This window comes from Equus caballus, chromosome 3, assembly GCF_041296265.1.
Source record: "Equus caballus isolate H_3958 breed thoroughbred chromosome 3, TB-T2T, whole genome shotgun sequence".
In the NCBI taxonomy this organism is placed as follows: Eukaryota; Metazoa; Chordata; class Mammalia; order Perissodactyla; family Equidae; genus Equus; species Equus caballus.
Genome location: NC_091686.1, coordinates 86,065,154 through 86,090,342, shown reverse-complemented (window position 1 = coordinate 86,090,342; position 25,189 = coordinate 86,065,154). Strand labels below are relative to the sequence as shown.

General features: G+C 43.9%; 1 protein-coding gene across 13 annotated transcripts; it reads right to left on the bottom strand.

Annotated features, from left to right (window-relative positions):
* Positions 1–4,651: 4,651 nt before the first annotated feature.
* On the bottom strand, positions 4,652–19,474 carry OCIAD2 (OCIA domain containing 2). Of its 13 annotated transcripts, none has more exons than XM_070262465.1 (8): positions 19,261–19,359; positions 16,123–16,287; positions 15,913–16,023; positions 11,947–12,043; positions 10,298–10,351; positions 7,231–7,278; positions 6,123–6,240; positions 4,652–5,006 (listed from the first exon to the last, which is right to left on the bottom strand). In XM_070262465.1, the coding sequence occupies exons 3-8, from the start codon at positions 15,976–15,978 to the stop codon at positions 4,925–4,927; spliced, it is 465 nt and encodes a 154-aa protein (XP_070118566.1). In that variant the 5' UTR covers positions 15,979–16,023; positions 16,123–16,287; positions 19,261–19,359; the 3' UTR covers positions 4,652–4,924. The 13 variants fall into 13 exon arrangements, with proteins under 13 accessions (XP_070118566.1, XP_070118571.1, XP_070118565.1 ...); XM_070262470.1 differs by having other exon boundaries at positions 15,913–16,019; positions 19,261–19,311; XM_070262464.1 differs by lacking the exon at positions 19,261–19,359 and adding an exon at positions 19,052–19,241.
* Positions 19,475–25,189: the final 5,715 nt, after the last annotated feature.

The following is a 25,189-nucleotide window of genomic DNA, read 5'->3' as shown; positions in this document are numbered from 1 at the left end:
CCATGGGGCCGGCCCCTTGAGGTTTTTATTTTATGATAAATTCTCCTTCAAGACAATCATCAGTCAACAAAGATTGTTTGTGCACTTACCGTAAACACTATACATTAAGAAACCAAAGGGGTAAATGGAGTATTTTCCAGTGCAGGTGACACGATACTCATCTGCTGAATCACAAATTTTAGACTGAAGAGGACAGACAATTGGGCCTGAAAATAGCCTTATAAAATTGAAAAGAGGTAAGTGTATGATGAGTTACACTGAAGTTCAGAACGACCAGCTGCATAAACATAAAATGGGGAGACTTCAAGTTAGGTGATGTGAAAAAGCCTACCGGAGGCCACAAGTGGACACACACACACTTTTGGACTGCATTAGCAGTCATAGTAGTAGTAATAGCTAACATCCATGGAGTGGTTACTCTGAGCCACGTACTGTTCTAAGCATTGTATAAGTATTAGCTCATTTAATTCTCATGAACAACCTATCAGGTAAGTCTAAAATTTTTCCATTTTACCAATGAAAGTGAGGCCCAGAGCAGTTAAATAACTCACTCAATGTCAGGTAGCCAGTAACTGGTGGGGCCTGGATTTGAGCACAGGGTCGATACAGAGCAACCCTTGCTATCAGTTCAGGTGCCTGAAACAAAGAGCATGATAATCCTGCTCTCCTCTGAACTGGTCAGTCCATTTCTGGAGTCTTAGGGTGTGAAGACATCAACATCACCAACCAAGGTGTGTGCCACACCAGGATGTGACAGAGCTGGGAACCCACTCCAATGGTTGAAAACACGGGGGCCTCAGCCAGAATTCTGAAAGGAACGTGCTTTCCAGTATTTAAAGGATATTATATGAAAGAAGAACAAAAATTCCATTTTGTAGCCACAGGGCAATTACAGATTTAGGCTGACAAACGTTTACGAAGTGCCTATATCCGGCCAAGAACTCTGGTTGGGGCTGGAGATTCAGAGATAAGTAAAAAAAAGATAGACTTCCTGTCCTGGAGGAGCTTCCAGTCCAGAGGGGAGGAAGGCAAACCTGGGCTCCCACAGCCCTTTCTGAATAGTTTAGCAGCTGGGCAGTGTACTGGGCTGCACCGTGGAGGAGCAGGTGTCCTTGCCTCAGAAGCACGAATGCAGGTCCTGCCCAGACACAGAGGATTTCCCCAGTGGGTGGGAGGCTGGGTTGGATCTCAAGCCACAAACTGGTGATGAGGACATAAGCTCCAGGAAGATGGAATTTTGTTGGTTGTGTGCACTGCTACATTCCCAGGAACTCAGACAGTGCCTGGCACAGAGTGGGTGCTTGATTGTCGAATATATGGAAGAATGAACATTTAAAGACCAGAATATTTCCATAAAAGCCTGCACTTGTCTTTTATTTTATTTTGAGGAAGATTAGCCCTGAGCTAACTACTGCCAATCCTCGTCTTTTTGCTGAGGAAGGCTGGCCCTAAGCTAACATCCATGCCCATCTTCCTCTACTTTATATGTGGAATGCCTACCACAGCATGGGTTTTGCCAAGCGGTGCCATGTCCACACCCGGGATCCGAACCGGCGAACCCCAGGCCACCGAGAAGCAGAACATGAGAATTTAACCGCTGTGCCACTGGGCCAGCCCTGCACTTTTCTTTTAAAACCAGGAGATTTGACAACAGTGGGCCCACATATTCATCTGTGTGGAAGTGAAGAATACACTTGTGTTTAATATCTCCCTAGTCCAGCCTCACTCAATTACATTATTTGTCTGATTCTGGACTTCGCAGTCTCTGGGTTAATCACTGAAATCTCAGCCAACTCTAAATGGCTGTGAAATCAAATTCTATAGTTTAAATTTGGGGGCAGAGTTCCAAGCTGGAAAAGTTTTCTGTCGATTAATAGACTGCATTATTTGAATATCAAAAAAGTTGTCTACATGGCATTTTCATTACTTAATCAAGTCATTCAAGATAAATTTTATTATTATCATAATATTAACAGAAAATATATAAATCATCTATTCCTACAGCAAGGGAAGGGACTATCTTTGCTTAAATGAGAATTTTAAAAATATACTAGCATTATATACAGTGCGTTATGTATATACATTGATGATATGTGAATAGATGATATATGGAGATGAGATATATAGAGATGAGATATATTTTGTTTTCCTGGCAATTCTGGTCTACTTTGATAAGAGAACCAGATGCAAAAGGATTATTTTACTATTTTTTAAATTGTGAAATGTACATTTCAGACGGAAAATACTTTCACCCCAGCAATAACTTTTGAACTCCGGGATCACACAAACTGAAGCAAAATTTAGAAATGAATGGTTACCTTAGCTAACAGTGGGTAGGACATTTGAGCAATATCTTAGAATTTAAAAATATCTTGATAGAATCCTTTCTAATCATCCATTCATATATAACCCAAGAAAGAAACACACTTCTAGGCATTACTTGGGTGTCACAGGATGCATGGGAGTAACATAAATCATTTCAATGTTGTTTTCTGTTTGGATAAGGATCATCCTTACTCTCATTAGTGTCATTCTCCTCTGTTAAGAACAGCTTACTATGCTCTCTAGATAAGGTACAAATGCATGACAAGCCTTGTTGGTTTCAGGTCTCAAGTTTGTCTTTTTTTGTTTTGTTTTTTGATGAGGAAGATTGGCTCTGAGCTAACATCTGTACCAATCTTCCTCTGTTTTGTATGTGGGACGCTGCCACAGCATGGCTTGATGAGCAGTATGTAGGTCCATGCCTGGGATCTGAACCTGCAAACTCCAGGCTGCCAAAGCAGAGCACACAAACTTAACCACTATGCCACCAGGCTGGCCCCAAGTTTGTCTCTTTTTATACGTACATCCAGGGAAAGGGTAGCCAGATGTTACATTTAAATTCCATTAACCAAATGTGAAATAATGGAATATTTTCCATTTTCTTCATTCTAGAATATTAGTCCATATCATAATAGGGAAAGGTTGCCAATAAAATTGGTTAAACATTCGTCTTTTTACTATAGAGTCTCATCAGTTCTCTCCTTTATACAAATTTATCTACAATTTTATGCTGGGGTTTTTTTGCCAAGATTTTTTGTGGGTTTTTTCCTTCTTTTCTTTTTTCATCATGAAGGTACCGCTTTCATAAGCTTATGACCACCTTGGAGACGAGTGTTGGTACTTGCTAAAAGGCAAACGCTGCTCCTTTAACACATCTTCCTACAAGAAACAGACATTCTCCCCCAGGTTACATGCTTCTTAATATGTACAATAGATAATGCAGCAAAATATTCAAGATTTCTTGGATGACCTTCTAGTTTTTTCTTTATTGATTTCCTTTGACACTAAGATCACTGTGATAAACTGCTTCAATGAGTAACTATCTACTTAGGAGAAGCAGAGAGTCCAAACAATAAACCCAATCTGATTCAGAACTATGAAGATGTCAGCAGTAAAAACAATGTGCCTTTTCAACAATAATAGATTCATCTTTTCCCAGTACCCAGGGACCGATTTCAACATTGACTTGCTGTGCTTAGCAATGTGAAAATGTTCTCATCCTTGGAAAATCATTCTCTGGGATTCAGGAAAAAATGTGCCCAATTCTGAATTTTTGCCAAGAGCTGAGATAACAAAGAGCCAGCAATTGCTGGTTGTCAGAGCCAAGAGTTAAACCGCATCCAAGAAGCTAGGATGTTGGCTCTGTGTTCCGATTTACAGAAATAGAACTTTATCAACTAAAAAACCAGGATATATAATTTATAAAAAGAAACTTACTCAAAATCACTCCATTTTATACAATTAATGTCCATGTAAAAATAAAAACTTCCAAATATTTTTGACATTTGAAATAAAATATTTCATATCAAGTATTAACTTCTGATGAGGTTTCACTTTCTACCTCCATGGTATAGATTTCAAAATATATTAAGTAAAACGCAAATGTGTACACACACACACACACACACACCCAATATACAAATGGTGACGAATGCAAAGGTTCAGGAGAAGTTTTCACGTAGGGCTCAGACAACCTGCCATAAAACAAAAGGTCCCCACTGGAAGAGTTTTGGGGGTTTTTTTAATGCAAAAAGGCTGGTAAGATAGGAATCTAACTCTTGGGGTTGGATTGGCTGCTTCTCAGCTCCCTACAGCCCTAAAAGTTTATCAATCTATGAATTCATTCTTCCAGGGTTGCTCCCATAAATCAACTGTTCCTTGGGAGAAGGAGGGAGAGTTTGGGAAGCTGTGTTTGCTCTCTCAGGCCACTAGAGGTATATTAAAGAACCCAGTTCGTGAGTGCTGACCGTGAGCATGGACCCGTCAGCTCAGCCAGGGATCTAAGGACAATGGGATTTTTTCCAAAACTCTACCATACCAACGAGGCATCAAGTCACCGAGGTCACCAAAAGGACAGTTGATTCATATTGTGACTCTTCCGAACGAAAAATTTTTCATTAAGTTAAAAATCTTGGATCCTACCTTTTAGAAAGTACTTCCCATACCTACAAGACACAATCTTTCCTGCCCTGTGTTTCTATCTCCACACACATTGATTTTCTTTGGGGCATGACTTCCCAAGTTTCTCATCATGCATTTCTATCTTCTATCCGAGATCTTAAAACCCTGAATGAAAGCAGAGTGAAAGAACGGATGGGGGTGAATCAGAGAAGATCTAAATTCTTTTATTAGGCTGTAAGCAAGTTAGGGTGCAACATAATTTCTTTTTGCTGGGTGAGGGCTCCCGATGCGTCCTTAAATAGCAGAAAAACACATAATGCTTAATTCAATTGAGACTCTTGCAGAGAAAGCATTTCAACTGGGTGAGAGAATCACAATGTTTCGGTTCCACCATAAGTATATCATTTTAAAGTACACTTGAAATTTTAAATGTCTACAAATTCAGAGGTTTAAGAAACTTCAAAAGCCAGAGAAACAGTGTTTAGGAAGCCGAAGGCTGTGAACTTCCTTTCTCACTTAATCCATGCTTAATTTTGCATTCCTCACAGGTAAGCAGGCAGTGCCTAGAATAGAAACAAAAATAGTGGTTTACACGTTGACAGTACAAGTTCCGGTCAAAACACAGTATTATTTAGAGACTTTCTTATGCTAAGGTTCACAAGCCTATTTTTTTCAGGAATAATAGCTGTTTCTTGGTTTGAGAAACCCACAATTTCATCCAAAAAAAGGCCAATAATGATCTTCACGTCCAATGTTGTTTTCGCCGTACGGTATTGCCTCTCACGTAGAATCCTCTAGGACAAGTGAGGGTCTTTAGAGAAACGTGTCCCCAGCACTAGTCCTGTCATGCTGTAGTAGAAATTGAGTGCTTCCTGAGTGTCAGGAATAATCATTTCGATTCCTTATAACATCCCATGAAAACAATTCTGATCACCATTTTATACGGATGAGAAAACTGAGGATTAGAGAGTTTAAGAAACTTGTTCAAGGTCACACAGCTTAGTAAGTGGTAGAACTGGTTTTCAACCCACGTACTCCAACAGCAGAGTTAACGCTGTTCACTCCAGAGTCCTACTGCCTATATCCCCTAAAGAGATCACGATATGTATTAACATAGTAAAGGCTCTGAGAAGTCCTGCAGTAAAGAAATCTGTTTAAATTTCGGGTAACCCTGTGACGGTAGGAGCCATGTCTGCTCATTAAGATATTCTTCAGAGTCTTGCACGATGCCTTGAACATAGTTGGTACTCACTACATATTTGTTGAGCAAATAAAATAGGGAACTACCTTAAATAATAATTATTGTTGAAGTTGAACAGCAACAATCCCCCAATTTTTTTTCTTCTTCTTCTTATCCCCAAAGCCCCCAGTACATAGTTGTATATTTTTAGTTGTGAGTGCCTCTGGTTGTGCTATGTGGGACGCCTCCTCAGCATGGCCTGATGAGCGGTGCCATGTCTGTGGCCGGGATCTGAACCAGTGAAACCCTGGGCTGCCAAAGTGGGGCACGCCAACTTAACCACTCAGCCACAGGGCCAGCCCCATCAACCACTCAAAATGTGAGGGCTAAAGAGTTTTTTCCCCAACATATGGATGTTAAATTGTTTAATATTATAAATGGTGAATGATCTTTTATAATTTTTCTTCCTTACAATCTCTCAAGCAAACAAATTACAAACCTGTTATGCCCTGGACCAAAACCAGCCCCACGGAGCTGATCTTCAAAGGAATAGAATTTACTCCGGCAGGCACCTATGTAGGACAACTTTCCAAGGCCGAATCCCAAGATACCAGCAACTGTAAAAGCAGGGGAGAAAAGATAGATAATGTAAAGCTTCAGAGTCTCCTCCAGTAATTATCTTCTAGAACTTTATTAACGGTATTAATTTTTATATTAAAAGTACTGTGATAAATCAGTGAACAAAAACTGAGAACGAAGCGCCCTATTCAAGAGGAGCACTGGGGACTGGAGACTTTCTCGTCTCCCCAGATTTGAACTGGCGGTCGAAGGGCCAGGATGGAGGAAGCGAAGGTGCTGTCCCAGAGACAGGCAAACAGACAAAGGCCCAGCTGGCCGACAAATGTCTGAGGCTACCAGGGGAGGAAGCGGGGAGCAGGGGTTTAGGTTGTGACTATGGGTGGCCTCCAAATCACTGGGTAGGAGAGCCCCTTAACTGTCTTTACGGATCGGAGTTTGGGGAGCCGCAGTCTGTCTTGCCTGTATGGGAGACAGGTCACGAGGCAGAGGGAACCTCCTCTGGAAGAAATCTCCCACCCGCTCCTCCCGCTGGGAATGAGGTTTCAGACCGTGAAGGGAATGCATCCCCTCTGAACATGAAAGGTCCGTGTATAACGAATGGAAGAAGATGGAAATCCAAGGTTGTGGGAAATGTGTTATTACAAAGCCCCTGATTTTAAAAAAACATTCTTCATGTCCATTATGGAAAATATTTTGAAAAAACTGGCTAAAGGAAGAAAACTTCAATCCCTAATGGTTCTATCCCTCGAGGCTCTGCTGTTGATATCCTCCTGCCGGAGGTCCTGCCAGTCCCTCCTAGTCCGCGCTTTAACGAGGACGGTCGGAGGGGAAGTCCCTATTGCCCAGCTTTACATCAGAAAGAGTTGGATGAACTAAGCACTGCAAAGTGGCAGAAAATGCAGACTAATTCTCAGAGAGCCAATACAGGCAATTTAGTTAACCTGGATATTCATACCTTGTTATAAAGTTAAGAAGTTATAACAACTTTTTAAAAAAATGAATCTTTTTTTTTTACGTCTGTCACTTACGTGCAACTTTAGGCAATGATCCAAATCTTGGGTTAGCTGCTAAATAACCTAAGGAGTAATATATAAACACATTACTATTTCATTTTATAACATTTAAACTTATAAATTATAAAGAAAACCTTCAAAGTTTAAGATATACACAGATTCTTTTTTTTTGAGGAAGATTAGCCCTGAGCTAACACCTGCTGCCAATCCTCTTCTTTTTGCTGAGGAAGACTGGCCCTGAGCTAACATCCATGCCCATCTTCCTCTACTTTATATGTGGGATGCCTACCACAGCATGGCTTGATAAGCGGTGCCATGTCCCCACCCAGGATCCGAACCGGTGAACCCCGGGCTGCCTGAAGCGGAACGTGCACACTTAACCATTGCACCACCGGGTGGCCCCTATACACAGATTCTTAATCTAAAGAGATGATCTTAAAAGAATTATAATTCAATTCTTGATTGGATTTAACTCTCAAATAGCCATTTTTGGCAAGCAGTAGCTTTAAAAGAATGTGAAATAGACAATTCAAAACTGATATCCAGATGTCAAAGCAAAGATGGAGCTAAGAACTTAGTTCCAAGCAATTAGTCAGTGCCCCCTCTCCTTTTTAATTAAGTCAAAAAGAGTTTCAACTTAGAGATTCACAGTATATATATCACAATTTTTAAATGAAAACATTACAACCTGTGGTGGGTAGGCCTCCTAAATAATGGCCTCCTAAAGATGTCCACACCCCAAAGCTCAGAGACTATGAATATGTTATCTTACATACTAAAGGGGAATTAAACTAGAAAATGGAATTAAGATTGCCAATCAGATGACTTTAAAATAGGGAAATTATCCTGGATTACTATGACCTTTGAATGAGGAAGAAGGATTTGGAGACAGATGGCAGTGTGAGAAGAACTTCGCTCAACCCCGTTTGCTGGTTTTACACACAGAGGAAGGGGCCATGAGCCAAGGAATGTGGGTGGTCTCCAGAAGCTGGAAAGGGAAAGGAAAGTCCAAAGCCCCTGGAAAAGAACGCAGCTCTGCTGACACTTCGCTTTCAGCCCACTGAGACCCATTTTGGACTTCTGATCTCCAGAACGCTAAGAAAATAAATTTGTATTGTTTTAAACCAGTATGTTTGTGGTAATTTGTTACAGCAGCCATTAGAAAACTAATACACCACCCTAGAAAAGCATATTCGCACACATGCAAGAGACAGTAGATTATGAATATGCAGTTTTTAATATTTATAAAACATAATCCCTATTGGGGTCAGCCCCACGGCCCAGTGGTTAAGTTTATGTGCTACGCTTCAGCAGCCTGTTGTTTGCTGGTTCAGATCCTGGGTGCAGACCTACACACCACTCATCAAGCCATGCTGTGGAGGCATCCCACATGGGAGGACTAGAATGACCTACAACTAAGATATACAACTATGTACTGGGGTTTTGGAGAAAAGGGGAAAAAAAAAAAAAGATGAAGATCGGCAACAGATGTTAGCTCAGGGCCAATCTTCCTCAAAGAAAAAAAGAGAGAACATAATTCCTATAGATGTTGTGGCCACATTTTTTTGTTGTCCAAAATGGTCTGACAAAGGCTCATTACTGATTGATGAATATACTTCTATAAAAAGACTATCTTCAAGTTATAAAAATGAAATCATATTTAATAAATCACCTGTAACGACAAGAATAACATTGATTGAAATGGGGTTCTCTGGGACCCCTGTGGCCAAGTGGTTAAGTTCACATGCTCTGCTTCAGCAGCCCAGGGTTTCGCCAGTATGGATCCTGGGCGCAGATGTGGCACTGCTCATCAGACCATGCTGAGGTGGCATCCCACGTACCACTACTAGAAGGACCCACAACTAAACTATACAACTATGTACTGGGGGGATTTGGGGAGAAAAAAGCAGAAAAAAAAAAAAAGATTGGCAACAGTTGTTAGCTCAGGTGACAATCTAAAAAAAAAAAGAAATGGGGTTCTCCTAGATATATGACACATGTGGCCTTTAAGACCCAAAACAAAGCTAGAACATTGTCCCTTATGTTTAATGGGTACAAATGCTCTTTAAAATACTGGTAATCAGGGGGCCGGCCCCGTGGCTGAGTGGTTAAGTTTGTGTACTCCGCTTCAGTGGCCCAGGGTTTTGCTGGTTCAGATCCTGGGCATGGACATGGCACAGCTCGTCAGGCACATTTGTCACCTTACAGTTCTAGAGGTCAGAAGCTCAAAATAGGTCTCACTGGGTGTCTTAGTCCGTTCAGGCTGCTATAACAAAAATACCACAGACTGGGTGACTTCTAAACAACAGAAATTGATTTCTCACAGTTCTGGAGGCTGAAGTGTCAGCACGGTCAGGTGAGGGCCCTCTCTGGGGTCTCAGGCTTCACATTGTATGTCCCATGGTGGAAAGAGCTAGGGGTCTCTTTTACAAGGGCACTAATCCCATTCATGAGGGCTCCACCCTCACGACCTAATCACCTCCCAAAGGCCCCACCTCCCAATACCAACACGTTGGGGGTTGGCATTCCAACTCGTGAATCTGGGGGGACCACAAACATTCGGCCCACAGCACTGGGCTAAAATCAGCGTGCTGGCAGAGCTGTGTGCCCTTCTGGAGACTCTAGAGCTTCTTGCCTTTCCAGCTTCAAGAGGACTCACATTTCTGGCTGCGTGGCCCCTTCCTCCGTCTTCAAAGCCAGCAATGCTGAGCTGAGTCCTTCTTACGCTGCCAACTCTCTGGTTCTGTCTTCTGATCCACTCTTTCATTTTTAAGGACCCTTTAATTACACTGGGCCCATCTGGATGATCCAGAATAATCTCTCTATTTTAAGGTCAGCCGATTAACAACGTTAATTCCATCTGCAACTTTAATTTCCCTTTGCCGTGTAACCTCATATAGTCATTCTTTCTGGGGATGAGGAGATCATCGGGAGGGGGTGACTTTAGGCTGAAAATAGGCAAAAACCTGTGTAAATAAACCCTCCACCAAAAAATAAATGCCAAGTGCCAAAAAGCTGCCAGGAGGGTCACAGAAAATTGGGCTCTCTTAAGTTAAATTAGTTAATGAATATTGAATCTTACCTTGGTGGACTAGTCCTTGGGTCACAAGCATGCTTACAAGAGAAAAAGGCAGAGCTGTAAAACAAAAATGCCCTTCAATATTGGTATTTTACAGCATGGCACTTCACCTAGAAGTCAGGGAGAATGACTAAGATTTTTCTCTTACTTACCTTGGCAATGATTTCTTAGTCATGTTATTTTACTTATTCAACACATATTTATTAAGCAGCGCGTGGGGAATTTTCTTGAGATCTGCCTCAGGCACTCAACCCGATGCACAGCATTAATCTGACAAACTAAACCCCATCCCACTCCAGCTCTGACACCCACTTTTCCTGAATGCCCACCATGTACCAGGTTCTGATCATTACATGCAACACACGCATCTCAGTGTCTGTGCACTTAGCTGTTGAATTTGGGAGTTGCCTCCAGCTACATATTTTGAAATTTCCAATCTTACATAAAAGTTAAAAAATAGCACAACAAACTCCTGCATACTCTATCTAGGATAGTTCCCTGCTTTTGTCTTTTATGACATTTTGTTGCACAATTTGGATACATCTGTTTCCTGAAGATTATAACAGTACCACAACATTCATGTTAAAAATGGGCAATATCTAGCTATGATTTTTAAAACAGGCAAATTAGTCTGGCAAAGGCACTTTCTAGTTCTGTCAAAATGTGTCAAATGACTTCTATCAGAAGCAGAGAGCAGTGATAAACACGTAGCTCTTCCTAGCAACCAAGACAAATCAAACAGCAACCGATTTTTCCACTCTTATCCACCTAATGGTAGGCAAATGGGTCATATCGAAATGTTAACCTACTAGGGCTCCATTAAATTACTTAGTCAGAGCTTGTCAGAAAAGATGAATTTCTAGGAGCACGATCATGATGATAGTAATCCATAATGAATATCAACTTCTAAAGAGTGTTACTTCCAAATTGATACTGAATTTGAATGATTTCAGAAATCAACATGAGTATTTCAAAGTATAAATTATCTCTACATCAGCAATGTTGCAAAATATTGGGACTATACCCATAGGCTCTATTATGACATTTTCAAACGACACATCACGAATTTTTTAACTTGGAAGAGACCTTAACACACAGCCTGAATTCACACCCTTGTCTTACATAAGGCAGTCCCAGAAAGAGGAAGTGACTCGGCAGAAAAGGTTATTTCAGAGACACTGCAAGACATGCTAATGGAATGCTGCCAGTTTTCATTCACTCCACAAATATTTAACAGGTATTTTCTATGAGTGAAGCACTCACTGTGCTTGGCACTGGGATGAATCAATGACCTTGACATTATCTCTGAACTCAGTGAAGGTTAGAGTCTAGTGGCATTTAGAAAGGTCTACTCTTCGAAGAACTTGTAAATAACACTCTCGGTACAATTCTCAGTCACATGAAGGAAAGCGTTATGTGTGCCTCGCTTTTTGCTAAGTGAGGTACAGTGTTCCTACATCAGATTTTATCTCTGCCCTTAAAAGGGTCTCAACATGGATTCAAACTCTAAGTAGCCCCAGATATCAAAGTTCTTCAGAGAATTATGCAAAGTCCCACCCCAAAATAAATTATTACCACAATTCTAATACGATATTTAGGCAGTTTATTGCAGCAAAGAGAGTGTTAACAAAGATAAAGAGGAGTGAAATTACCTCTCTTCCAGAAACTTTCTTCTTGACATTCACGGATAATCTTAGAAATCTCCGCTCTCTGGATGTGCAGCTTTGATTTTGGACAAAACAACAGGCTCTGTAAGGAAAGCTCTATGGTGAGTTGACTGAAATCATGAGAAAAGCACCAGCTCTGTTTCTCTGGAGAAGGGCAGTGAGTGCCTGTGTGCTGTGCTGGCTGCGACCACACAGCAATGACCAGTTTCAGCCAGTGCTTTCCAGCTGGGAACGCTGGATGGACTCAGGCAAGGAGAGAAGCCCAGGTGGAGAAGAAGGGTAATTCATTGACCACAGAGCATGGAGCAGGTATCCAGTCAGAACGAATTACTGCTGAGGCCACACTTACTTTCTTCCCTCCAGCCTCTGTCGCTGCAGGGCACTATCTCTGCAAAGCTACTCCCTCTGTATCCCTGGTCTCCTGATGACCCAGTTCAATGTTGCCTCCTGGATGAAGAGAGATTTCCCCTACAGCATAATATTTACCCATCTGGGAGGGCTCTCAGAGCAGCGTGTTACAAGTTATTTACTCACAGATCTGTATTCTAATTTACCTATGTATACTTCCGTATGCATTTTTAGACTATGAACTCATCAACAGACTGCTTTTTCTTTTTCTACATACTTTACTTTCTATCTTAACAGTTTTTTTACACATTTGTAAGCGGGCTGCACATAATTTCTGGTAGAACTACTGACACAGTTGACATAATTATTTTGAATAGTCTATCGTATTTTTTAACCATGTTGATATGCTATAATCTGGATTAACTCCTATCTTTTATGATCCCTCCCCTGTTGTAGGTATGTATGGGGTATTTACTCACTCATCCACATTCTCCATTTTCATTGCCCTTTGCCCATCACCAGCATTCCGGGTGTTTAATGTAGATCTTTTGTAGCTAAGCATTTTTGCATGATGTTCATTGTTTTGGGTGCATGCATCTTTTAAAAATGTAAATGGCATTGTTTTCTCTACTTAATTTTATTTAAAAACGTATTTTCAACTCAGCTGTATGCTTTTGAGAGCCATCCCTGCTGCTCCATCCATCTAGGCCACTGCTTCTGACTGCTGCAGAAGCCTCCGGGGTGCCTCCAAGTCCCCACCGCCACATGTCCCCTCAACCCACGTGACAACATTTTTCAGACATATATCTAGAATTAAAATATAGGGCATGCGTCTTCCCAGCCTGACAAAGTCCTGATACACTGCCCTCCCCAGTGGCTGTACCCCACCCCCACCACAGCAGTGCGTGAACATTCCTCTGCCCTCAGACCCTGCGTAAGGCGAGTTAATGCTGGATTCCAAGCAGGTCAGAGTAAAGGAAGGCTTTTGTAAACTTGGCACTACCCAGTTTTCTAAATTTCCACAGTCTAATAGGTATAAAGTAATATTTTATTGCCTTATTTGTCTGATAACTGATGGGTTTGAACAATTCTACATATTCTTCAGCCAGACTGCCCTTCTCCCCTAGGGTTGAGGAAATCCTTGTAGCCAGACCTGGGTTATAATCTTTTGTTATATATTGACTCATTAATTTTTTATGGTGGTAAAATACAGGTAACATAATATTTACCATTTTACGTTTTTGAATACAATTCAGTGGCCTTAAGTACATCCACAAGGTATAGCCATCACCACCATCTAGTTCCTGAACTTTTTCATCATCCCCAAAGGAAATCCCATAACCATTAAGCAGTCTCTCCTGATTCTCTCCTCCCTCTGCCCACTGGCAACCACTAATATGCTTTCTGTCTCTACGGATTTGCCTATTCTGGAATTTTTTTTTTTTAAGGTATTGCTTTTGTTGGTGAGGAACATTGGCCCTGAGCTAACATCTGTTGCCAATCTTCCTCTTTCTTTGTTTTTTTCTCCCCAAAGCCCCAGTACATAGTTGTATATTCTAGTTCTAAGTCATTCTAGTTCTTCTATGTGGGATGCTGCCACAGCATGGCTTGATGAGCAGCGTGTAGGTCCACGCCCAGGATCCAAACCAGTGAACCCTGGGCTGCTGAAGAAGAGCATGCAAACTTAACCACTATGCCACCAAGCTGGCCCCTGGATATTTTGTATAAATGGTATCATACAATATGTGACCTTTGTGACTGGCTTTCTTCTGCACAATGTTTTCAAGGTTCATCCATGTTGTGGCATATAACAGTATTTCATTCCTTTTTATGGCTCAATAATATTCCATTATATGGCTATATCACACTTTGTTTACCCATTCATTGATTGATGGATATTTGGGTTGTTTCCACCTTTTGGCTATTGTGAATAGAGCCACTTTGAACATTACTGTACAAGTTTTTGTTTGAACACCTGTTTTCAATTCTGCCAGGCCATATGGTAATTCTGTTTAATTTAATGAGAAATTGCCAAACTGTTTTCCACAGTAGCTGCACCATTTTACAATTCCATCAACAAAGTATGAGAGTTCCAATTTCTCCACATCCTTGTCAACACTTGCTATTTTCTGTTCTGTTTTTGTTTTTAATTATGGTCATGCTAGTGGGTATCTCACTGTGGTTTTGATTTGCATTTCCCTAATGACTGATGACGTTGAGCATCTTTTCATTTACTTGTTGGTGATTTCTACATCTTCTTTGGAGAAATATCTATTCAAGTCCTTTGCCCATTTTTTAATTGGGTTTTTTGTCTTTTTGTTGTTGAGTTGTAAGAGTTCTTTACATATTCTAGATACTAGACCCTGATCAGATATATGATTTGCAAATAATTTTTCCCTTTTTGTGGGTTGTTCATTCATTTTTTAAAAACAAATTTTATTTAATTTGTTGCTTACTATAAAAGCCACACTTATATTTCCTTGCTTGTGAATTATTTATGTAGGTCCTCTGCCATTTATTTCTTGGAGTTTTAGTGTTTTTCTTATTGAGATGCAGCCCTTTTGCTTTAGATTTTGCTCCCAGCATAGCATAGGGAGGTGGTGGTCAGGCTGAGCACAGCGATGAGTGGAGGAGGTGTTCTCAGCCTCCACTTACCCTAGCTCCTCAGCAAGCACTCCTCCTTATCCTCATGTAAATAACTCTTGCTTCGGTTGTGGCTGTGGCGGAAACAAGGAACACCTCTCTCCCTCCCCTCCCCCAAACACATACATACACACACATCCCGGGTCAGGGACCCTGACCATACAGCTGCTGTGAGTCCTGCGGTCAACACTGCAGTTCCTGCAGAGTCGCCCACGGGAGCCTGGTGACCCTTTTCTGTAGAGCTGTAAATGCTTTATGGCTCTCAATTTCACACAGGCATCTCGGGTGTCTAAATTCTTTTCCTTGTGACTTGATATCATTTGTCTGTTTGCGTCTCCTAAACTTTGCTCCTTAAACGTTCCATCCTCCATAAGCTATTTTTAGCTTGAAAAGTCGACCCCAGAGAACATGAACTCCATTTACCCATCACAATAATTTCTCTTTTCTTCATTTATGTGTCCCTGAAACACGTAATATTCATTCTTAACAAGTTGAAAAGTTGTGCCCATGTTAACACTTGGCTTCTCAATCTGATGGCTAACTTAGTAATAAGGACTCCACCATCCTGAACAGGAACACCCATCAGCATATACTTAATATGATCAGCTTTGGCAACAAAAATGTAAAAACAAGCATCATGCGTCATTCCACTAGGTTCAACTAAGAGTTTTGCTCTGCTAATGGAAACCTCTTCAGTCACTGACAGCCTACATAAGAGTTAGTTAAGCTCGATTCTAATCAAGGAAGAGTAAAGAAAGGATTTTGTAAATAAAAATTTAAAAGTCTCCTTTTCAAGGCAGCCAAAAACACACTTTTCTTCCCCATTCCATGTTCCCTGAACCCATCCATCAAAGGGCTGGATTGAAAGAAGTTAGTAAGATGACTGGTGAAGGATGAGGTTTAAGGAAAGTCCCGTATGATGTTCCTCCTTAGACGGCAGACTTCAAATTAAAAGTATACCTGCTTGCTTGGCGGTGGCAAATGGGGCCCTTTATCTTGGTTTTCATGAGTAGACACTGAAGCCATGATGACTCTGTCTTTGCTTCCCTTCTAGCGGAGTGCAGGCACTGTCTATGGAAAGTAGAAGAGGGTCACTAAGCCATAACTGACTGTTTACATCAACATTAAAACACTCTTAGTTAGGGGCTGGCCCCGTGGCCGAGCAGTTACGTTCGCGCGCTCCGCTGCAGGCGGCCCAGTGTTTCATTGGTTCGAATCCTGGGCGAATCCTGGGCGCGGACATGGCACTGCTCATCCGACCACGCTGAGGCGGCGTCCCACATGCCACAACTAGAAGAACCCACAACGAAGAATACACAACTATGTACCGGGGGGCTTTGGGGAGAAAAAGGAAAAAATAAAATTAAAACAAACAAACAAACAAACAAAAACACTCTTAGTTAGCAACTCACCTATTTGGGAAACTTATTTTCATTTGTCCTAGGTCTTAATCTGCAACCACCTGAAACCTCACTTTCTAATGCTCCTCTCCCCTAACACACACACACACTCACTAATGGTGACAGACCAGACTTAGAGGGGAGTGAAATGTCACACTGTACACAGCAAAATGTTTGACTACCTATAGATTATGTCCTTAAAAAAGTTTCAATGCATTAGAAGGTCATTAACTACACAAATATTTACTGAGTGTCTATTATGTGCCAGCCCAGGGGATAGAAAGAAGGATAAGACAACATCAGTGCTAAAGGCACTCATGGTCTAAAGAAGGCAGACAAGTCAGCAGTTATACAACATGCAAAGGGCTCCACTAGGGGTATGCACAGGGTGCTAAGGAAGGAGAGTGAGAAAGATCTATTCTGTCTGGCCAGGTCTGAAGATACCAAAGACTAAGACACCTGAGCTTTCAAGAGCTTTGCAGAGGGGCAGGCCGGGTGGCGCAGTGATTAAGTGCGCATGTTCCGCTTCCGCAGCCCAGGGCTCGCGGGTTCCAATCCCGAGTGGGGACATGGCACTGCTTGGCAAGCCATGCTGTGGTAGGCGTCCCACATATAAAGTAGAGGAGGATGGGCATGGATGTTAGCTCAGGGCCAGTCTGCCTCAGCAAAAAAGAGGAAGATTGGCAGATGTTAGCTTAGGGCTAATCTTCCTCCAAAAAAAAAAAAAAAAAAGCTTTGCAGAGGGTGGATGGACTCCAGGTCCAGGAGGACCAGGAGCAGATGCTGAAATAGGGCAGGCAAGGAAAGAGACCTGAGCCAAGACCCTGGTAGAAAGGATAGAGATGATTAATTTGGGTTTGGAAAGGTTGGATTTGGGTCTGGAATTACAGATTAGGAGTAGGCTGGAGAGATAATTTGGGAGTTGCTATCATAGAGATGACAAGTAGAGCAAGAAACATGAACAAAATAGTCTAAAAAGAGTATTGGAGAGAGCCAGCCCTGATGGCCTAGTGGTTAAAGTTTGGCATGCTCCACTTCAGAGGGCTGGGTTTGGTTCCTGGGAGCAGAACCACACCACTCGTCTGTCGGTAGCCATGCTGTGGTGGCAGCTCACACAGAACTAGAAGGACTTACAACTACAATACACAACTATGTACTGGGGCTTTGGGGAGAAAAAAAAAAGAGGTAAGATTGACAACAGATGTTAACTCAGGGTGACTCTTTCCCACATTAAAAAAAAAAGAGTACTGGACAATGTGAACATTGAGGCCAAGGGAATATCAACAAGAGAAGAACAAAACAAAACAAAACCCCGCCAAAGAAATGGCTGAGAAAGAATAGCTGATACAGAGGGGAGGGTGTTTCTCAAGGAGGGAATGAATCATCGGTGTTACGTGGCTCAGAAATGTGATTTGGCCATGATGGGCACAGTCCAGGTGGACTACGAGCCCTTGCCACAGGCCACTGCACGCAGCAGCCCTAGACTCCAGGACTGCCACTAATTTCCCTGCAAAGTGAACATCTTATCATACACAATTCTGTTCTTACTAAACTGCCTGTATACGAGCCAAGGGGACCCTTCCTTGTACCAAGTTTCACCCTAGCTGCCTAATGTTCTTGTAGAGGCAGCAGGATGCCCTACAGTGGAAAGTCGGCGAATCAGAAAGACCTGAGTTCAGATCCTGACTCTACTCCTTGCTAGCCCTGTGCTTTGGGGAAAGTGTCTTAAGGTGTCTGTGCCTCACCTTTCTTACCTGTTAAGTGGGGGTAATGGACATAACCTTGAGGGGCTGTTGCAAGGAGGAGAGAAGAGGAGGAGGGATGAGGAGGAGGGATGAGGAGAAGGGAAAAGGAGGAGGAGGGAAGAGGAGGAGGGATGAGGAGGAGAGAAGAGGAAGAGGAATGAGGAAGAGGAGGGAAGAGGAGGAGGGATGAGGAGGAAGGATGAGGAGCGGGGGGAGGAGGAGGGTTGAGGTCCACAAAGCCCCAGCTCAGCACTCAGCACACAGTGAGCGTGTGGGCAGTAAGGGGCGGCTGTCAGAGTGGCCCTGGGCACCCAATTTCTTGAGTACCTGGAGGAAAGCTTTCCTGACTTAAGGCCACATTAGATTATCTTTACTTAGTCAAGCGTTATGCCGTTGCCTCAAATCAGGAAGTAAAGACACCACATCTCAGCCTTCGTGATCAGGTCCCCTTGCATCCAATTAATCATCAGCCCTCACCTAATTAAGCCTTCTGAGGGTCTTGCCTTCTAGGTGCAGCTCCTACCACCATGCCCCAGTCTGGTCTGGGACCCCTCTGCTTCTTGGGGCAGGGGCGGTAAGGCTGAGAAGCGGTGGGCAGGAGATGCGCAGCAGGAGGCGCGCAGCAGGAGGCGGGGGCGCGTGGTGGGATGACAGCTGGAGGGGGTCACCGCACTTTCCGGTCGGCGGGAAAGCCCGGAATCAGCCTGCTGAAATCCACCGCCCCCAGCCTCCAGCGGCCGCCTGCACGACCTCAAGGCCCCCACCCTTGCCCGGGTCGCTGCCGGAGCCCAAGCCAGGTGGGGAGGGGGTGGAAGAGGCGGCTCTAGGCGCCCGCGGCCGACCCGCGCAGCCTGCGAAGGACCCTCGTCCCCGAGGTCCCAGGAAGTAAAGCGGGCAGAGGAGGCCACCCCTTCCTCGCCGTCCCTCCTGCTGACCCCAGCTGGGCCGGCTCACCTGCGCGGGTGAGGATCGCGTCGCACGCCACGTCCCCGGTGCTCGCTGAACCGAGCTCGCCTCCCTCCGCGGCGGCCGCTTCCTCCGGGACCGCTGCCCGCCGCCCCGTCCCCGCCTCCCGGCGCCACAGCCTCCTCGCCGCCCCGTCCCCGCCTCCCGGCGCCCGCGGGCCGAAGCGCCCTCTCCCTCCGCGCTTCCCCGGCGCTCACCTCTCTTCCCCGAGCTTCCCTCCTGCTTCCTACTTCCTCTTGCTCCGCCCTCGCTCGCTGCTCCTCGTCTACTCGCTGAAGTCTCTCAACAAGTGCGCCCCCATCCCCCACCCCGCAGTCCCTTTCTCTGTTGATGGCTTCGGCACCCACACCCCACCGCTCAGGATGAAACCCCGCTTTTGCTAGAACTCCCACCCCGCGCCCAAGCCTTGTCATGACACCTGGTGGATTCTCCCACCGTGAGGTCTTTCAAATAACTCCTTCCCTCCCAACAATGACAGCAACAACCATTTATTGAACAGGCGTCGACACATTCCCTTGTCTGCAGTCCGGTTGTTTTGTTTTGTTTGGGGGGTATAACTGACATATAACATTGTATTAATTTCAGGTGTACAACATAATGATTCAATGTTTGTATACGTTGGGAGATGATCACTATAAGTCCAGTTAACATCCATCATTATACATGGTTACCAAAGAAAATTCTTTTTTCCTTGAGATGAGGACTTTCAGGCTCTGCTCTCTTAGCAGCTTCCGAGTATGCAGTACAGTATTGTTAACTATAGTCTTCATGCTGTACGTGACATCCTCATAGTTTGTCTTTTATGACTGAAAGTTTGTACCCTTTGACCCCCTTCACCCGTTTCGCCCCCACCCGTGCAATCTTTTTTACAGAGCTTTAGAGTGAGTGCTATTATCCTCATTTTGTAGATGAGGCAACTGAATTGTGCAAAGGCCACACTGGGAGTTTGGAGTCAAAGCCCATCAGCTTGGCTCCCAGGACTTCTCTTTCCATTGTTCTTTGTCCGTGGGCGCCTGCCTCCTGCCACTCCCAACCTCTGACATGGTGGGGGGGGGGGGGGGAGATGCTGGGTGCCTTTACCACCTATGTCACTCACCCCAACCTCAGCTGAGGTTCTTCCCTGGGACATGCCACTGAACCTGAATGGAGTATGTTGAGTTGGAAGAGAGGTAGGCCCTCCCCATTTCTCTGCTGTCCTAATTGGGCTCTGTGCCTCTGGCCTCAGCCCCTCCACAAAGCTCATCCCCTCCCTTCCCCCTCCACTATCCACAGGGGCCTCCTTCCTGTACCTCATGTCCACCCAGCTCCTTCCACCTGAGCCCTCTATGAAGGCTCCTCCTACCTGAAGCCCCCTCCCCATCCATCTTGTCCTGGCTTCTTCCTACTCATCCTTCTCTGACTCTTCCTCGAAAAGGCTTGCCTTGACCCCCACCCAGCCTAAAGTAGGTCTCTTTTCTTCTCTTTCATAGCAAGCCGCCCTGTTTTCTTTCGCTGTGTTTCTCACCAGTTGTTATTACAGTCCTCCCTCCGTATCCGGGGGTTGTGCGTCTGGGGATTCAATCCACTGCAGATGGAAAGGCACACAATGGTTGCTGAACATGTACAGACTTTTTTTCTTGTCGTTATTCCCTAAACAATACAGTATAACGACTATTTACATACCATTTACATTTTATTAGGTATTATAAGTAACCTAGAGATGATTTAAAGTATACAAGGAAGATTTGCATAGGTTATATGCAAATACTACGCCATTTATATAAGGTACTTGAGCTTCGGTGGGTTTTGGTATCGGTAGGGGTCCTGGAACCAATCCCCTGTGGATACCAAGGGACGACTGTGTAAACTTATTAGTGTGTTTATTAGTTTCAAGCTTGTTTCCCCTGTTTTAGTGTAATCTTCATGAGGTACAGAACAAGATGGTGTCTAATTTGTTCACTGTTGTATACTTAGCATCTCAGATACATAAGGGGCTCAATCAATGTCTGTTGAAGGAAGGAACAAAGGAATGAATGAATAAATGAGGCTTGGGTTCAAAGACTGTCGAGACACTGTTGTTATGGAGGGTCCATGTTCCCCAGCTTGTCCCCCAGACCACATTCTTTCATGAGATTCACTGGTTTCTTTTCTTCCCCCTCTGCTTCCTCCAAATGAAAGGGGGTATAATTCTACTGCTAATTGTACATTGTGCTACCGGAAGTCAGAAATAACCCTCAGCCATTTTGGGGTCTGAAAGGAACAGCTTTCCAGTCGGCTCTGTGACAGAAATGAAAAGTACCTCCCTTACACCAAGGTCTGACTTCCAACAAATACCTCAAGGGTATTCGTCCTTTGACATCTCGCTACAATAAAGTCTGTGCCCGACCCTCAATTCTACTTTCCACTAGAATGTTCCTGTTAATTGCTTAAATAACTAGAAGTTACCATATATAATGTGCATGGATTATATGAATTCATCACTTGGTATTAGCTGGACAAATCTCATATGCCCACATGTTGTTCTAGGCACTTTCAAGATAAAAGAGAAAAGACCTGGGTCCTTCCCACAAAGGATTTATCAATTCCCAAAGAATCAGAATCAAATAAAATATATTTGGCTCTAGAAGTGTATACCACTGAACAGAGCTTTTCTTAGGTTTTGCTTTAGCATCCTACAGGACCTCAGGATCACAACCACGAAGTTGATTACCACCGGCCATGGTAATGCTGTGAAAAATGTGGCTGATTTAGAAAGTGCCAAAATGTTCCTGGCAGGCTTCAGCTTGAACTATTTCTGTAGCCCTGCAGGGTCCTCAGGCAAGATTCAAATTCATTAGCAGGGCCCTGCATGATTCAGCACCTGCCTGCCTGTCCAGCACATCTATCTAGCCCCTCAGGGGCCTGTGGAGTGACTGATGGTCTCCCTCCTCATGCGTTTGCATGTGCTGGAGCGTCAGTCTTCCTCCGCTTCTCCACCCCCTCTCTTTTTTTTTTTAAAGATTGGCACCTGAGCTAACATCTGTTGCCAATCTTTTTCTCCCCCAAAAGTCCCTCAGTACATAGTTGTATATTCTAGTTGTAGGTCCTTCTGGCTCTGCTGTGTGGGACGCTGCCTCAGCATGGCTTGATGAGTGGTGCCCTGTCTGTGCCCAGGATCCAAACCAGCATTACCCTAGGCCACTGAAGCAGAGCACACGAACTTAACCACTTGGCCACAGGGCTGGCCCCTCTCTCATTCATTCTTAAAGACTGGGCCCAGGGGTCACTTCCTCTTGGCAGCCCTGCCAGACTCAAGTTTACTTTTCCACCTTCTGTGCTCCTATCACACTCTCCAGTGGGTACCTGTTATGCATATGTGTGTGTACATATATATGTATCTATTATGCATATGTATGTATGTGAGTTTAACATTCAAAGCTAACATCTATTAAACACTATGTATCAGGCACTCTTCTGGTCTCTCTTCACCTTTGAACTCCATCCTCACAGCAACCCTTTGAGGGAGCTGCTAGTAACTTACTGGGTCACATAGCCAGGAAGTGACAGAATCAGAATTTGAACCCAGGCTCCAGAGCCATGCGCTTCAGAGCAATGCCATCCTGCTGTCCCTCGGCTGCTATCACACTGTGTTACAATTGTTGTCATTCTTTGTCACTCTCTCTTGACTGTCAGCTCTTTGAGGGCAGGGACTGGTCTTGTTCAGCAACTGAAACATTGTATGAACTCAGGAATGACTAAATGAGTTAATGAGGCACAGAATGAAAAATAAATAATGCATGATCCTTTATTTCAAGGGGCTCACAGTCTCTTTTCCTCCTTTCTTTCCACCCTCCCTCCTTCTTCCATTCCTTCCTTTGCAAAATAATTGCAGGGCCTTTTAAACAACCTGAGAAACTGGTAGTGTTATTCCACTTTACGTGCAAGAAAAATGAGGCCTAGAGAAGTTAAGTTATATGGCCAAGGTCATACTGGGGAATGACCTTGGGAGACAAACAGCTTTCTAATTGGCTTTGTGATGAAAATGAATAGCCCTCCGTTATACTAAAGTCTGACTTCCAACAAATACCCTAAGTGGCATTTGTCCTTTAATAGCTTGCTACAGCCAGACACAGCCAGGATTCAGACCTCAGAGGCCTGGCTCAGGACTTGTGCTCTAAACCTCCACAACATATATGTCCCCAATAGCCTCATTGGGCGGAAGAGACACATAAACTGATACAAAACAAGAGACAGGTACAGAAGCCTGAGCAGCAGGGGAGGGAGAGGGACCCTGACAAGCTGTTTGGGGGAGGCAGGAGAGAGGACCATGCCATGTGGCTGGCTGAAGAGTAGGCTCTCGGGGCTGGGGGGGGGGGGGGGGGGAAGGGTGGGGATGGATTAAGAACAAATGCAGGTGGGAGTCTAGATCAGCACCACAGGGAGCTCGAGGCTCATTCACAACCATCTCACCTCTGCCAAGTAAAAGGGGCTCACTGGTTTCCTGGTGGGGAGGTGGGTGTGTGTGTATGTGTGTAGGGGTGCATCTTGGATGATCTCAGAGAAGCCAGCACAGCCCTTACCCGCCTGCCATCCCTTTTCTTGTCCCAGCACTTCGCTTACCATCTGCCCAGCTCTGTGAGAGGCTCTGTGAATCGCAAGATCTCGTGAGTCACTCATTCCCTCTCTGAGGAATAAATAACGTCAAGTCTCACAAAGGCAGAGCAGTCGGTTGAAATGAGGCGTCACACAAAGATGGAGCCTGGGGTCTGCTTTCTGTTATGAACTGGCACTGCTGTCAGGAGAGGCGTGTTGCCAGGCTCTCAGCTTGAGCTTTTGGGCCATCGACCCAGGGCTCTGGCTGCTTCGGGTTCATCTGGATTTGATGTTCAGACTGCCAGACTCAGCAAGAGGCAAAGCCATCCCCAGAGATCATGATTTTGGCCTAACTAGGGAACATCTGAAATGTGAAGATGAGTACGCATCAATTTGGTTGTGTCTCCAGTCTTCCCTGAGACAGGCCTATCCTTTATTTCACTCATGAATGCTGATGATAGCCATCCCCACAGTAAATTTAGTACTTAGAACATTCCAACACTGCTTTCCACAGTCTATGACATGTAAAGTCCTTTGAATGCACAAAACAGAATTCTCCTGGTGTAGCAGAGAGAACATGTGGTCAACTGGAGGCCAGTAATATCTTGTGGCAGATTTTTTGACCTCATTCCAAGAGTGTGTTGTCGTCTTCATGTCCTGGTGTCTGTCCCGAGCCTCTCTCTGGAGCAGCCTCCCAACCTGGCTAGAGTCAGGGTAGGAGAAAAGCAATTTGATTTTCTGGTGAAAAATACTCACAACAGGGTGTAAACCCTTGCACAGATTTACTCCTTGCAGGGCATAATTCCATTTTAGAAGACAGGCTTGTGAATCAAAATCTAATTGATAGAAGGTTGGGCAGGACTTTATTTTTTAAAATAGACATTATTTTTTAGAGCAATTTTAGATTCACAGCAAAATTGAGTGGAAGGTATAGAGATTTCCCATATCCCCCCTTCTCCCCATTCATGCATAGCCTCCCCTATTATCAGCATCCCTCACCAGAATGGTACATTTATTACAGGATGTTACCATTGATGAACCTACATTGGCAGAGCATCATCACCGAGTCCAATACAGTTCACTCTTGATGTTGTACACTCTGTGGGTTTGGACAAAAGTATAATGACGTATACCCACCATTATAATATCATACAGAGCATTTTCACTGCCCTCAAAATCCTCTGTGCCCTATCTAGTCGTCCCTCTCTCCTCCTGGCAACCACTGATCTTTTTTATTGTCTCCATAGTTTTACCTCTTCCAGAATGTCATATAGTTGGAATCATACAGTATAAAGTCTTTTCAGATTGGCTTCTTTCACTTAGTAATATGCATTTAAGGTCCCTCTATGTCTTTTCCTGGCTTGATAGCTCATCTCTTTTCAGCAGTGAATAATATCCCATAGTCTAGGTGTACCGCAGTATCTACCTATTCACCTACTGAAGGACATCTTTTTTTTTTTTTTTGAGGAAGATTAGCCCTGAGCTAACTGCTGCCAATCCTCCTCTTTTTTGCTGAGGAAGACTGGCCCTGAGCTAACATCCATGCCCATCTTCCTCTACTTTTATATGTGGGAC

Bases quoted from the DNA above. Each gene is read 5' to 3' on its own strand.
- OCIAD2 (XM_005608783.4), bottom strand. From the start codon at position 15,978: ATGGCTTCAGTGTCTACTCATGAAAACCAAGATAAAGGGCCCCATTTG. The intron at 10,352-11,946 runs GTAATTTCACTC...TTTGTTTTACAG, and splicing joins AGAAAGTTTCTGGAAGAGAG to CTCTGCCTTTTTCTCTTGTA. The intron at 7,279-10,297 runs GTAAGATTCAAT...ATTACTCCTTAG, and splicing joins CCAAGGACTAGTCCACCAAG to GTTATTTAGCAGCTAACCCA.